The 14,790-nt window shown below is 42.1% G+C and overlaps 1 protein-coding gene and 1 long non-coding RNA gene across 3 annotated transcripts in view; one reads left to right on the forward strand and one right to left on the reverse strand.

Annotated features, from left to right (window-relative positions):
- The window catches only part of LOC133563571 (uncharacterized), a 54,332-nt gene that overhangs the window by 3,460 nt on the left and 36,082 nt on the right, over positions 1-14,790 (forward strand). The window contains exon 2 of the long non-coding RNA XR_009809065.1: positions 13,605-13,671. This is a non-coding gene — a long non-coding RNA (uncharacterized LOC133563571). The remainder of the gene's footprint in view (positions 1-13,604; positions 13,672-14,790) is intronic.
- The window catches only part of LOC133563570 (receptor-type tyrosine-protein phosphatase eta-like), a 115,261-nt gene that overhangs the window by 1,259 nt on the left and 99,212 nt on the right, over positions 1-14,790 (reverse strand). For both annotated transcript variants that reach the window (XM_061917748.1, XM_061917747.1), the window contains exons 24-29: positions 11,466-11,556; positions 8,216-8,292; positions 7,932-8,066; positions 6,217-6,333; positions 3,493-3,653; positions 3,239-3,374 (exon numbers count right to left, since the gene is read on the reverse strand). In XM_061917748.1, coding sequence (XP_061773732.1) covers positions 3,239-3,374; positions 3,493-3,653; positions 6,217-6,333; positions 7,932-8,066; positions 8,216-8,292; positions 11,466-11,556 — 717 coding nt within the window. The remainder of the gene's footprint in view (positions 1-3,238; positions 3,375-3,492; positions 3,654-6,216; positions 6,334-7,931; positions 8,067-8,215; positions 8,293-11,465; positions 11,557-14,790) is intronic.

Here is a 14,790-nt window from a genome sequence, read left to right on the forward strand (position 1 = left end):
TGTGTAATTTGTAAATAACAACAGAATACAATGGTCTTGCAAATCCTTTTCAACTTATATTTAACTGAATAGACTGCAAAGATGAGATATTTAATGTTAGACCTGAGAAACATAATTTTTTTTTGCAAATAATCATTGACTTAAAATTTAATGGCAGCAACGCATTGCTAAAAAGTTGGCAGATGGGCATTTTTACCACTGTGTTACATGGCCTTTCCTTTTAACAACACTCAGTAAACGTTTGGGAACTAAGGAGACCAATTTTTGAAGCTTTTCAGGTGGAATTATTTCCCATTCTTGCTTGATGTACAGCTCAAGTTGGTTAACAGTCCTGGGTCTCCGTTTGTGGTATTTTAGGCTTCATTGCGCCACACATTTCCAATGGGAGACAGGTCTGGACTGCAGCCAGGCCAGTCTAGTTCTGGCACTCTTTTACTATGAAGCCACGCTGTTGTAACACATGCTTGGAGGGCAACATAGATAGATAGATTTTGCTCCAAAACCTGTGTGTAGCTTTCAACATTAATGGTGTCTTCACAGATGGTTAAGTTACCATGAATTAACGTGAACCCCGACTTAAACAAGTTGAAAAACTTATTCGGGTGTTACTATTCAGCGGTCAATTGTACAGAATATGAACTGTGCAATCTACTAATAAAAGTTTCAATCAAAAACCCATGCCTTGGGCACTAATACATCCCCATACCATCACAGATGCTGGCTTTTGTACTTTGCGCCTATAAAAATCCGAATGGTTCCTTTCCTCCAGAGGACACAGCATCTACAGTTTCCAAAAACAATATGAACACTTTTATACTTTGCATCAGTCCATCTTAGATGGACTGATGCAAAGCGTCGTTTCTGGGTGTTGTTGATAAATGGCTTTCGCTTAGCATAGTAGAGTTTTAACTTGCACTTACAGATATAGCGACAAACTGTAGTTACTGACAGTGTTTTTCTGAAGTGTTCCTGAGCCCATGTGTTGATATTGTTTACATCAGGGGTCACCAACCTGATGCAAAGCGGAGTTTCTGGGTGTTGTTGATAAATGGCTTTCGCTTAGCATAGTAGAGTTTTAACTTGCACTTACAGATATAGCGACAAACTGTAGTTACTGACATTGTTTTTCTGAAGTGTTCCTGAGCCCATGTGTTGATATTGTTTACACCAGGGGTCACCAACCTTTTTGAAACCAAGAGCTACTTCTTGGGTACTGATTAATGCGAAGGGCTACCAGTTTGATACACACTTAAATAAATTGCCAGAAATAGCCAATTTGTTCAATTTACCTTTTTTAATAAATAAATCTATGTATATTCAAAAAATGTGTTTCTGTCTGTCATTCTGTGGTACATTTTTTTCCTTTTACGGAAGGATTTTTGTAGAGAATAAATGATGAAAAAAACAATTGAATGATTTAAAAGAGGAGAAAACACGAAAAAAATGAAAATCAATTTTGAAACATAGTTTATCTTCAATTTCTACTCTTTAAAATTCAAAATTTAACCGAAAAAAATTAAAAGAAAAACTAGCTAATTCGAATCTTTTTGAAAAAATTAAATAAAGAATTTATGGAACATCATTAGTAATTTTTCCTGATCAAGATTAATTTTAGAATTTTGATGACATGTTTTAAATAGGTTAAAATCCAATCTGCACTTTGTTAGAATATATCACAAATTGGACCAAGCTATATTTCTAACAAAGACAAATCATTATTTCTTCTAGATTTTCCAGAACCAAATTTTTTTTCAAGAAATTCATAAGACTATTAAATATTTAATTTTGATTCTACAGATTTTGTAGATTTGCCAGAATATTTTTTTTGAAGTATAATCATAATAAATTTGAAGAAATATTTCACAAATATTTTTTGTTGAAAAAACAGAAGCTAAAATGAAGAATTGAATTGAAATGTATTATTCTTTACAATATAAATGATAAATGGGTTGTACTTGTATAGCGCTTTTCTACCTTCAAGGTACTCAAAGCGCTTTGACACTACTTCCACATTTACCCATTCACACACACATTCACACACTGATGGAGGGAGCTGCCATGCAAGGCGCCAAGGAGGAGCCATCAGGAGCAAGGGTGAAGTGTCTTGCTCAGGACACAACGGACGTGACGAGGTTGGTACTAGGTGGGATTTGAACCAGGGACACTCGGGTTGCGCACGGCCACTCTCCCCCTGCGCCACGCCGTCAATAAAAAAAAAAAAATACTTCAACATTGATTTAAATTGTCAGGAAAGAAGAGGAAGGAATTTAAAAGGTAAAAAAGTATGTGTTTAAAAATCCTAAAATCATTTTTGAGGTTGTATTTTTTCTCTAAAATTGTCTTTCTGAAAGTTATAAGAAGCAAAGTAAAAAAATAAATGAATTTATTCAAACAAGTGAAGACCAAGTCTTTAAAATATTTTCTTGGATTTTCAAATTCTATTTGAGTTTTGTCTCTCTTAGAATTAAAAATGTCGAGCAAAGTGAGACCAGCTTGCTAGTAAATAAATACAATTTATAAAATAGAGGCAGCTCACTGGTAAGTGCTGCTATTTGAGCTATTTTTAGAACAGGCCAGGTTCTTACGGGCTACCTGGTGCTCGCGGGCACCGCGTTGGTGACCCCTTCTTTACACACTAATCTCGCTTTTTGATGCAATACCGCCTGAGGGGTTGAAGGTCCGTAATATCATCGCTTACGTGCCGTGATTTCTCCAGATTCTCTGAACCTTTTGATGATATTACAGACTGTTGATGGTGAAATCCCTAAATTCCATGCAATAGCTCGTAGAGAAATGTAGTTCTTAAACTTTTGGACAATTTACTCACGCATTGTTCCCAAAGTGCTGACCCTTGCTCCATCCTTGTTTGTGAATGACTGATACATGGAAGCTGCTTTTATACCCAATCATGGCACCCACCTGTTCCGACTAGCCTGCTCACCTGTGGGATGTTCCAAATAAGTGTTTGATGAGCATTCCTCAACCCTCTGTCTTTTTTCCCCACTTGTTCCAGCTTTTTTGAAACATGTTGCAGGCATCGAATTCCAAATGAGCTAATATTTGCAAAATATAAAGTTTTCCACTTCAAACGTTAAGTATCTAGTCTTTGCAGTCTATTCAATTGAATATAGGTTGAAAAGGATTTGCAAATCATTGTATTCTGTTTTTATTTACGATTTACACAGCATGCCGACTTCACTGGTTTTGTAGTTCTGCATAAGTGCAGCTGTGTTTGTACCTCGGTCTGCACCATGAGGGGGCGATGCATGCGTAGATCATGGACATTGCCGTACACATCTACAACATTGTCGATTTCAATCTGGAAGATCAGACGATCGATGGCTATGAAGGTGCCTGTGCGGCCCACCCCAGCACTGAACAGAGACACAAAAATACCGTAAATTCATCTTTTGGTAGCCCCACTTCATCACAGAAGAAAAGTGGACGTAAGGATTGAGTCACAGACAGACTTTTCTCTTGGTTCTGACAGACCTGCAGTGGACCACAGTGGGAGAGTTGGTGGAGTACTGGTCCATGTGCTCTCTGACCAGGTGTCTGAAGCTGATAAGGAGCTCAGTGGTTTCTGGTACTCCGTGATCAGGCCAAGCTGTGAAGTGAAACTGACGAACTGAACGAGTCTCTGCTGTTTTCACCTAAAGGACAGAAATACCCACTCAGGGACTATACAAGGACTTTGTTGACTTATAACTCCTCTGACTCATAAGTGTCCAAAATTCTGATTTTATTTTGTGTTATAAGGTAAAAAAATATATTTATTTTGTAATTTCTGTTACTTATGTTACAAGTTACTAAAGTAACCATTGGGAAATTACTTAAAATAGGACTGGAGCCTGCAGTGCCTCAGACTGGAAGTCTCTGCAGAGAGTAGTGAGGATGGGGGGCAAGATCATCAGGACGACTCTTCCTTCTATCCAGGAGATCGCAAAAGTCGCTGCCTGACCAGGGCTCAGAATATCTGTAGACTCCTCCCACCCCCACCAAGGACCGTTTTAACTACTGGACTCTATAAAGAGTTTCCGCAGCCTCCATAGCAGAACCTCCAAGTTCTGTAACAGCGTCTTCCCTCAGGTCATCAGACTTTTGAACGCATCATAATTCCCACCAAAAACGGATTAATTCGCTGGAATATAAAGACAATATAACATCCATCCATCCATCCATCATCTTCCGCTTATCCGAGGTCGGGTCGCGGGGGCAACAGCCTAAGCAGGGAAGCCCAGACTTCCCTCTCCCCAGCCACTTCGTCTAGCTCTTCCCGGGAGATCCCGAGGCGTTCCCAGGCCAGCCGGGAGACATAGTCTTCCCAACGTGTCCTGGGTCTTCCCCGTGGCCTCCTACCGGTTGGACGTGCCCTAAACACCTCCCTAGGGAGGCGTTCGGGTGGCATCCTGACCAGATGCCCGAACCAACTCATCTGGCTCCTCTCGATGTGGAGGAGCAGTGGCTTTACTTTGAGTTCCTCCCGGATGGCAGAGCTTCTCACCCTATCTCTAAGGGAGAGCCCCGCCACCCGGCGGAGGAAACTCATTTCGGCTGCTTGTACCCGTGATCTTATCCTTTCGGTCATGACCCAAAGCTCATGACCATAGGTGAGGATGGGAACGTAGATCGACTAGTAAATTGAGAGCTTTGCCTTCCGGCTCAGCTCCTTCTTCACCACAACGGATCGGTACAACGTCCGCATTACTGAAGACGCCGCACCGATCCGCCTGTCGATCTCACGATCCACTCTTCTTCCCTCACTCGTGAACAAGACTCCTAGGTACTTGAACTCCTCCACTTGGGGGAGGGTCTCCTCCCCAACCCGGAGATGGCAATCCACCCTTTTCCGGGCGAGAACCGTGGACTCGGACTTGGAGGTGCTGATTCTCATTCCGGTCGCTTCACACTCGGCTGCGAACCGATCCAGCGAGAGCTGAAGATTCCGGTCAGATGAAGCCATCAGGACCACATCGTCTGAAAAAAGCAGAGACCTAATCCTGCGGTTACCAAACCGGAACCCCTCAACGCCTTGACTGCGCCTAGAAATTCTGTCCATAGAAGTTATGAACAGAATCGTTGACAAAGGACAGCCTTGGCGGAGTCCAACCCTCACTGGAAATGTTTTCGACTTACTGCCGGCAATGCGGACCAGGCTCTGGCACTGATTGTGCAGGGAACGGACCGCCACAATAAGACAGTCCGATACCCCATACTCTCTGAGCACTCCCCACAGGACTTCCCGAGGGACACGGTCGAATGCCTTCTCCAAGTCCACAAAGCACATGTAGACTGGTTGGGCAAACTCCCATGCACCCTCAAGAACCCTGCCGAGAGTATAGAGCTGGTCCACAGTTCCACGACCACGACGAAAACCACACTGTTCCTACTGAATCCGAGGTTCGACTATCCGGCGTAGCCTCCTCTCCAGTACACCTGAATAAACCTTACAGGGAAGGCTGAGGAGTGTGATCCCACGATAGTTGGAACACACCCTCCGGTCCCCCTTCTTAAAGAGAGGAACCACCACCCCGGTCTGCCAATCCAGAGGTACCGCCCCCGATGTCCACGCGATGCTGCAAAGTCTTGTCAACCAAGACAGCCCCACAGCATCCAGAGCCTTAAGGAACTCCGGGCAGATCTCGTCCACCCCTGGCGCCTTGCCACCGAGGAGCTTTTTAACTACCTCAGCCCCAGAAATAGGAGAGTCAACCACAGATTCCCCAGGCACTGATTCCTCATAGGAAGACGTGTTGGTGGGATTGAGGAGGTCTTCGAAGTATTCCTTCCACCTATCCACAACATCCGGAGTTGAGGTCAGCAGAACACCACCCGCACCATACACGGTGTATAACATATATCCGAAAAAAACGTGGATGCATATGCAAAAGTACAATACATCTATCTGTACAGTAATATATTTACTTATATCTGCACCTTATTGCTCTTTTATCCTGCATTACAACAAGCTAATGCAACAAAATTTTGTTCTTATCTGTACTGTAAAGTTCAAATTTGAATGACGATAAAACGGAATTCTAAAATCAAGTTGTGCACTCAAACGTGTAAAGCAGATCACATAGACAATAATCGTTTGATTAGTCACCAGATTGAAAAACTAATCACTGACTATTCATTAGTTGCAGGTGTAGCGCATTTGTTAAAACTTGGATTTAGAGTTTTACAAAACTCCTTTAGTTGTGTGAAGGCTCTTACATTTTTGATGTCAAAGTCCCGAATGGTCCAGTCATCAAGTGGTATTTCAGAAGTTGTTGTAACGGAGATGTATTCAAAGTGTTTGCTTCCTGGATGCCAGTACTGCTCACATTTGATCTGGAGAGAGAAAACAATGGCCGAGTTGTAAAAGGCGTCTTAATTAATCAACAGCACATCAAGTTACTCAAGTTACATTGTATTTTTCAAATCGGTTATTAGCATAACATTGGCAATAAAAGTTAAAAACACTTCAGACTTTTGATTTATTTTGGAAGCTACAATACATTATATTACTCAAGGCATAGCGGCTATGATTGCGTCGTGGCGCTAAGCCCTCATCAGTTACATTTAGGACAAACCCTGGCGTGGACTAAATTGGTGGAGTCGCACACAGCACTTTGGGTACATTTATATCATACAGGACTGTCTCAGAAAATTAGAATATTGTGATAAAGTCCTTTTATTTTCTGTGGCATTGCTGAGGTGTTATGGATGCCCAGGATGCTTCAATACCGGCCTTTAGCTCATTTGCATTATTGGGCCTGGTGTCTTTCAGCTTCTTCTTCACAATAACCCACAAAATTCTCTGAGGTTCAGGTCAGGGGATTTAGCAGGCCAATGGAGGACAGTAATGCTATGGTCAGTACACCAGTTAATGGTGGTTTTGGCACTGTGGACAGGTGCCAGATCATGCTGGAAAATGAAATCATCATCTCCATAGAGCTTTTCAACAGATACAGCTTCAATAGCCGTATTCCCATGGCAAGCCACTCCTGAACTCTAGACAACGGAAGTTCCCTCAGTCAGCAATGGTTTGGGGAGCCATGTCAGCTGCTGGTTTTGGTCCACTGTGTTTCATCAAGTCCAGAGTCAATGCAGCTGTGTACATGCTTTCATCTGTTGTAAAGCTCTATGGAGATGACAATTTAATTTTCCAGCATGATCTGGCACCTGCTCACAGTGCCAAAACCAGCAGTAACCGGTGTACTGACCATGGCATTACTGTCCTACATTGGCCTACAAACTCCTCTGACCAGAAACCTCTTAGAGAATTTGTGGGTTATTGTGAAGACGAAGCTGAAAGACACCAGGCCCAATAATGTACATGCGCTAAACGCTGCTATTGAAGCATCCTGGGCATCCATAACACCTCAGCAATGCCACAGGCCGATTGCCTCCATGCCACACCGTATTGATGCAGTAATCCGTGCAAAAGGATTCCCAACCAAGTACTTAGTGCATTAATTGACATTTTCAAATGTTTGATTTTGTTTTGCTGTCATAAATCTTTTTTTTTTACTTGGTCTGAGGAAATATTTAAATTTTTTGAGTTTTCTGAAGTTGTATGCCATAATCAGCAATATTAAAATATTAAAATGCTTGCAATATTTCAGTTGATGTGTAATGAATCCAGAATGTATGACATTTTCATGTTTTTAGTTGCATTACAGAAAATAAAGGACTTTATCACAATATTCAAATTTTCTGAGACAGTCCTTTATATAGAAAATCTGCTGACGTCACCGGTGTGAAAAACGTCACAGGGCGAGGAGGTATGAAGGAAGGCAAGATTGTTTTATAAATATCCCCGCAATGCTTCCACGGTTTGATCTCAAATTTATGGGACTTATGCAGATTCCATACACATAAAATCAGTAATTCATAGGTGAAAAAAAGTTAGTTTTGCTTAAAGGGGTCCTTGTATCCATACTCACTCTTCCCTGTTCGTTACAGCGTGTCAGCATGACCAGGGTGTGCACGTTCTTCTCCCAGATCATTCTCCAAAAATCCTTGACAGTGCTGGCCAAAGGCCCCTGAGCTGCGATAAACTCCTTCCTGGAGTTGTAACCCTGCCAAAGGAAACAACAGTCCAAGCACTCAACATCCACTCTGGTCAAACTTTCAACAGTAGTGTTCATATGAGTGAAAGCAGAAGGACTTTCCGCAAAAAGTGTGGAATGATGAAGCCATGACTGAGGCGGAGAGAGTCAGTACGCACCGGCATGTAGTTAGCATTGATGTAGTCGTCATATGGACTGCCGTGAATGATAGAGAGTTTCACACGAGAGGAATCATCTAGTGAGGAAATGATCAGTGAGTTGTTTCATAACAGCAATACATGTCAAAAATGTTTTAGTATTCAGTATTATAGCTGTGTTTACAAAAAAATAATGCTCAGTTGTTAGAAACTAAAAAAAAAATACAAATATTGATCTAAGTCAGGGGTCTCAAACTCAATTTACCTGGGGGCCACTGGATGCAGAAACTGGGTGAGGCTGGGCTGCGAGAAATGATTTCTTCCAAAAATGTAACATGAGTTCACCCTCTTTGAATGACTTTCCCTCCCTAGCAACATACTTGCCAACACTCGCAATCTTTCCGGGAAACACCCGAATATCAGTGCACCTCCCGACAATCTCCCGGGGCAATCATTCTCCCGGTTTATCACCCGGACAACTATATTAAGTGCATGTCATGATGGCACGTCCTTTAACCTCCTCTACAACCTATCGTCTGGTCCCCTTTTACATCATTCAAACTTTGTGCCGGCTCAGTCACATAATGTATGGGGCTTCTGTAGACCCTCTCAAGTGACTGCAAAGCATACTTGGTCAACAGCCATACAGGTCACACTGAGGGTGGCCGTATAAACAACTTTATCAATGTTAAAAAAAATGCGCCACACTGTGTACCCACACCAAACAAGATTGACAAACTCATTTTTGGAGAACATCCGCACCGTAACACAAGACAACAAATACCCAGAACCCAATGCAGTCCTAACTGGGGGCGGGATTGGCGGGGGTGTATATTGTGGCTTGGAAGAGTTAGGGCTGCATGGGATTTTGGGTATTTGTTCTGTTGTGTTTATGTTGTGTTATGGTGCGGATGTTCTCCCAAAATGTGTTTTGTCATTCTTGTTTGGTGTGGGTTGACAGTGTGCCGCATATTTGTAACCGGGTTAAAGTTGTTTTACGGCCACCCTCAGTGTGACCTGTGTGGCTGTTGATCAACTATGTCTTGGAGTCTCTAACTACGTCTCCAGAAGCCAGATACAACATGCGGCTGGGCTGGCACGCTGTTTATACAGGTTGGAGAGGACGTTAAAGGCAGTACCTCCACTGTGCCTTTAGTATTATATAATGGTTGAAATTTGGGGGGGATGATTACCCCTGGAGAGGCATTGAAAATTGAGTCTCCCGGAAAAATCGAGGGTATACAAGTATGACGTTGTAAAGCGCCATTCTTACAAAACTCGCGGGCCGCACCAACATCAAATATTCATATTAAGGTGCGGGCCGCAAAATAACGTCTTGCGGGCCGCGTGTTTGAGACCCCTGATCTAAATAAATTACTATATTAATTTACTAACATATTGCCTTGCATTCTTCTTTTCCATTGGCCCGTTTCACCTACAACGCAAAGTTAAGATGCAGATGTTTTGTTCAAATAGCTTAGCATATATTGATCTACTAAATTGGTTTTGGTATATTTAATGCACAAAATGTATCAAAGTGCCCCCTGAATTCCTTACATATTTCTGTATGTGGCCCTAAGTGAAAAAGTTACAATTAAGTTAAAGTACCAATGATTGTAGGTGTGGTGAGATTTGTCCTCTGTATTTGACCCTGGGAAGTGAGGGGAGCAGTGGGCAGCAGCGGTGCTGCGCCCGGGAATCATTTATGGTGATTTAATCCACAATTCCAACCCTTGATGCTGAGTGCCAAGCATTGAGGTAATGGGTCCCATTTTTTTTGTAGTCTTTGGTATGACTCGGCCTGGGTTTGAACTCACAACCTACCGATCTCAGGGCGGACACTCTAACCACTAGGCCACTGAGTAGATTATCAATTATTTTTTATGGTAAAGGTAGATGTTCTACGCCTCTGTTAACTGGTGACCCTAAATCAGGGGTGCCCACACTTTTTCTGCAGGCGAGCTACTTTTCAATTGACCAACTCGAGGGGATCTACCTCATTTATATTTATTTATTTATGAAAGAGACATTTTTGTAAACAAGTTAAATGTGTTTAATGATAATACAAGCATGTGTAACACATATAGATGTCTTTCTTTCACAAAGACAAGAATATAAGTTGGTGTATTACCTGATTCTGATGACTTGCATTGATTGGAATCAGACAGTAATGATGATAACGCCCACATTTTCAAATGGAGGAGAAAAAAACTTGTCCTTTCTGTACAATACCACATGAAAGTGGTTGGTTTTTGGCATCTAATTCATCCAGCTTCCATACACTTTACAAGAAAAACATTGGCGGCAAATTCCGTAGCTTGCTTGATTGACATTCACGGCACCCGAGGGTCTTGTGAGATGACGCTGGCTGCTGCCAGTTCATTATTATGAAAAAATGACAGAGAGGAAGGCGAGAAACACTTTTTATTTCAACAGACTTTCGCGCCGTCCCTTCCGTCAAAACTATAAAGGCCGACTGCACATTTCCTATCTTCACAATAAAAGCCCTGCTTCATACTGCCTGCGCTAACAAAATAAGAGTCTCGGAAAGCTGGCGTGCACAAGTGATGTGCACGCCAGCTTTCTGAGGGATCGCTTGTGCACGCCAGTTTTCCGAGACTCTGTATTTAGTTAGCGCAGGCAGCATGAAGCAGGGCTTTTATTGTGAAGATAGGAAATGTGCAGTCGGCCTTTAGAGTTTTGACGGAAGGTACGGCGCGAGAGTCTGTTGAAATAAAAAGTGTTTCTCGCCTTCCTCTCGGTCATATTTTAATAATAATGATCTTGCAGCAGCCAGCGTCATCTCACAAGACCCTCCGGTACCGTGAATGTCATTTAAGTGACGTCTTGGTGAAGATTGATGATCACTAATTCTTAGGTCTATTTTTTTTAAAAGCCTGGCTGGAGATCGACTGACACACCCCCCGCGGTCGACTGGTAGCTCGCGATCGACGTAATGGGCACAGCAACCTGTGGTACACTACCAATGCCATCATGTGGTTAATTGGTAATACACCATAAGTAAATTGATTACTGATCAAAACTGAGCAATATTTGTAAACAAAGACATGTATTATCTTTGTGTTGGAGCTCAGTACACTTCACAGGTCTGCCTAATGTTATGGCTGATGAGTGTACTTCTTTTTATTGCAGTTTAAGTCCATGTAATGCACAAGCAATGATGGTCAAACTGATTGTATTGGATGTATGGCAGAGTATAGAAAGAACAGTTGTTTTTGTTAGGAAGTAGCAGTTTATCTGGGTGACTCACAGGGAAGCACATTGTTGTAGCGATTCTTGGCCTTGTTCTCCTGTGTCTCAGCATTCGCTTTTGACTGGCACGTACCCACAAACCTCAGGTCCTTCAAAGAAAGCATAAAAAAATACAATCTTAAAATAGTGTTTCCAATACCTTCATTTATTGGTGTCGACCCGGCACATTTATTTATTTTCTAAATTTGGCGTTATCACCAACGTGCATAAGCATGTTACGATGGGAACTGTCGGTGTAGCTTGTCATTCCAACTCGACATATTAGATGACATTGTAAGTCTACTTCTTAACACACTTCATAAACACATACCACAGCTGACCTCAATGCGCAATATAACTCATCTGTAAGTGATCATCCCACAATTATTCTGAAAACATCAATATACATTTATTTTTTTATATTATTTGTATATTTGTATAGTTCGGTTGGTAGAGCGGCCGTGCCAGCAACTTGAGGGTTGCAGGTTCCATCCCCGCTTCTGCCCTCCGAGTCACTGCCGTTGTGTCTTTGGGCAAGACACTTTACCCACCTGCTCCCAGTGCCCCCCACACTGGTTTAATTTTAACTTAGATATTGGGTTTCACTATGTAAAGCGCTTTGAGTCACTTGAGGATCAAGCGCAATATAAATATAATTCACTTCACTTATTTTGCTTATAATAATTCCATAAGCATTGAAAATCAGATTTATTCATTTTTTTAAACTTTGTGGATCAAAATTACACAGAAATAGACGAACCATACATAAAAAATATGTCTGTATATGTATGAAAATATAAACAAAACAGGACGAGATAAAAATATTAATGCAAAATTGCACTACCCTAAATACCTCCAAATCCGAGTCCATGGTTCTCTCCCGGAAAAGGGTGGAGTGCCATCTCCGGGTTGGGGAGGAGACCCTGCCCCAAGTGGAGGAGTTCAAGTACCTAGGAGTCTTGTTCACGAGTGGGGGAAGAGTGGATCGTGAGATCGACAGGCGGATCGGTGCGGCGTCTTCAGTAATGCGGACGTTGTACCGATCCGTTGTGGTGAAGAAGGAGCTGAGCCGGAAGGCAAAGCTCTCAATTTACCGGTCGATCTACGTTCCCATCCTCACCTATGGTCATGAGCTTTGGGTCATGACCGAAAGGATAAGATCACGGGTACAAGCGGCCGAAATGAGTTTCCTCCGCCGTGTGGCGGGGCTCTCCCTTAGAGATAGGGTGAGAAGCTCTGCCATCCGGGAGGAACTCAAAGTAAAGCAGCTGCTCCTTCACATCGAGAGGAGCCAGATGAGGTGGTTCGGGCATCTGGTCAGGATGCCACCCGAACGCCTCCCGAGGGAGGTGTTTAGGGCACGTCCAGCTGGTAGGAGGCCACGGGGAAGACCCAGGACACATTGGGAAGACTATGTCTCCCGGCTGGCCTGGGAACGCCTCGGGATCCCCCGGGAAGAGCTAGATGAAGTGGCTGGGGAGAGGGAAGTCTGGGCTTCCCTGCTTAGGCTGCTGCCCCCGCGACCCGACCTCGGATAAGCGGAAGAAGATGGATGGATGGATGCACTAGCCTACCCAGTGTTTTCATCTGAACTACTTTACAAATCCAAAGCCGAACAATGAACCAGAAAAGTAAATCTAAATGTAGCTTTCCTTTGTCTACGACTCATTTTCTAGTACAGTTGGGTGGCGCGCACAAGCCTTGGCATTAATATGTCTCTTATATCCTAATTGCTTCTCATCATTCACTTCATTGTCACCGACGTCCCACTGTGTTTGAGTTTTCCTTGCCCTTATGTGGGCCTACCGATGATGTCATAGTGGTTTGTGTTGTGGTTTGTGCAGCCCTTTGAGACACTAGTGGTTTAGGGCTATATAAGTAAACATTGATTGATTGATTGATTGAAAAGAGCCATTCAACAGACTTGACTTGTTTGCGAATGTCACAGGAAATATCATTAATGTTTTTTGTAATCGCTTGTGCGTGTTGTAAGTCGCACACACAAGTATTTTTTGCTGGACAAAATGAAACTGGTCGGGGAATATTTTCCACCTTAAAGCAGAGTGGAATGCATAGAAGGTCTCACTCTTTATTCACTTTGTTTTGTTTAAGAACAAAATACAATGAGTACACCCTGTGTTTTTATCTTTGCAAACAGTATATTATTTGGCTTCGATGGGGAGAAGAGGCGCCAGGATCGAACCGAAGCGAGAGTGGACAATTATGTGAGTATGTTCAAAATACATGGTTAAGTTGATTGATTTAAACTTTTATTAGTAGATTGCACAGTACAGTACATATTCATACAATTGACCACTAAATGGTAACACCCAAATACGTTTTTCAACTTGTTTAAGTCGGGGTCCACGTTAATCAATTCATGGTAAACATGTTAACACTTGATTTCATTGGTCAATGCTCAAACAACTCCACCAGGGAGAGGCAGCAAGGATGATAAAAGCATGTGAGCAATCGATAGAGAACACGCCAGACACTGCAGGTCACGGTCTTCTCTCCAATGCTGGTATTGCTACTAGGGCTGTGAATCTTTTGGTGTCCCACTATTCGATTCAATATCGATTTTTGGGTCACGATTCTCGATTCAAAAACGATTTTTTCCCGATTCAAAAGGATTCTCTATTCATTCAATACATATGATTTCAGGAGCATCTACCCCAGTCTGCTGACATGCTAGCAGAGTAGTAGACTTTTGTAAAAAGCTTTTATAATTGTAAAGGACACTGTTTTATTAACTAATTGCAATAATGTAAATTTGTTTTAACTATTAAACGAACCAAAAATATGACTTATTTTATCTTTGTGAAAATATTGGAGACAAAGTGTTGTCAAGCTTATGAGATGCGATGCAAGTGTGACACTATTATTTTTTTAATTTTTATAAATGTCTAATGATGATGTCAATGAAGGATTTTTAATCACTGCTATGTTGAAATTATAACTAATATTGATAATGTTGTTGATAATATTAATTTTTGTTTCACTACTTTTGGTTTGTTCTGTATCGTGTTTGTGTCTCCTCTCAATCGCTCTGTTTATTGCAGTTCTGAGTGTTGCTGGGTCAGGTTTGGTTTTGGAATTAAGATTGCATTGTTATGGTATTGCTGTGTATTGTTTTGTTGGATTGATTAACAACAAAACAATACACAGCCCTAGTATTGCTACTAGGGCTGTGAATCTTTGGGTGTCCCACTATTCGATTCAATATCGATTTTTGGGTTACGATTCTCGATTCAAAAACGATTTTTTCCCGATTCAAAAGGATTCTCTATTCATTCAATACATAGGATTTCAGGAGCATCTACCCCAGTCTGCTGACATGCTAG

The sequence above is a fragment of the Nerophis ophidion genome, linkage group LG12 (assembly GCF_033978795.1).
Source record: "Nerophis ophidion isolate RoL-2023_Sa linkage group LG12, RoL_Noph_v1.0, whole genome shotgun sequence".
In the NCBI taxonomy this organism is placed as follows: domain Eukaryota; kingdom Metazoa; phylum Chordata; class Actinopteri; order Syngnathiformes; family Syngnathidae; genus Nerophis; species Nerophis ophidion.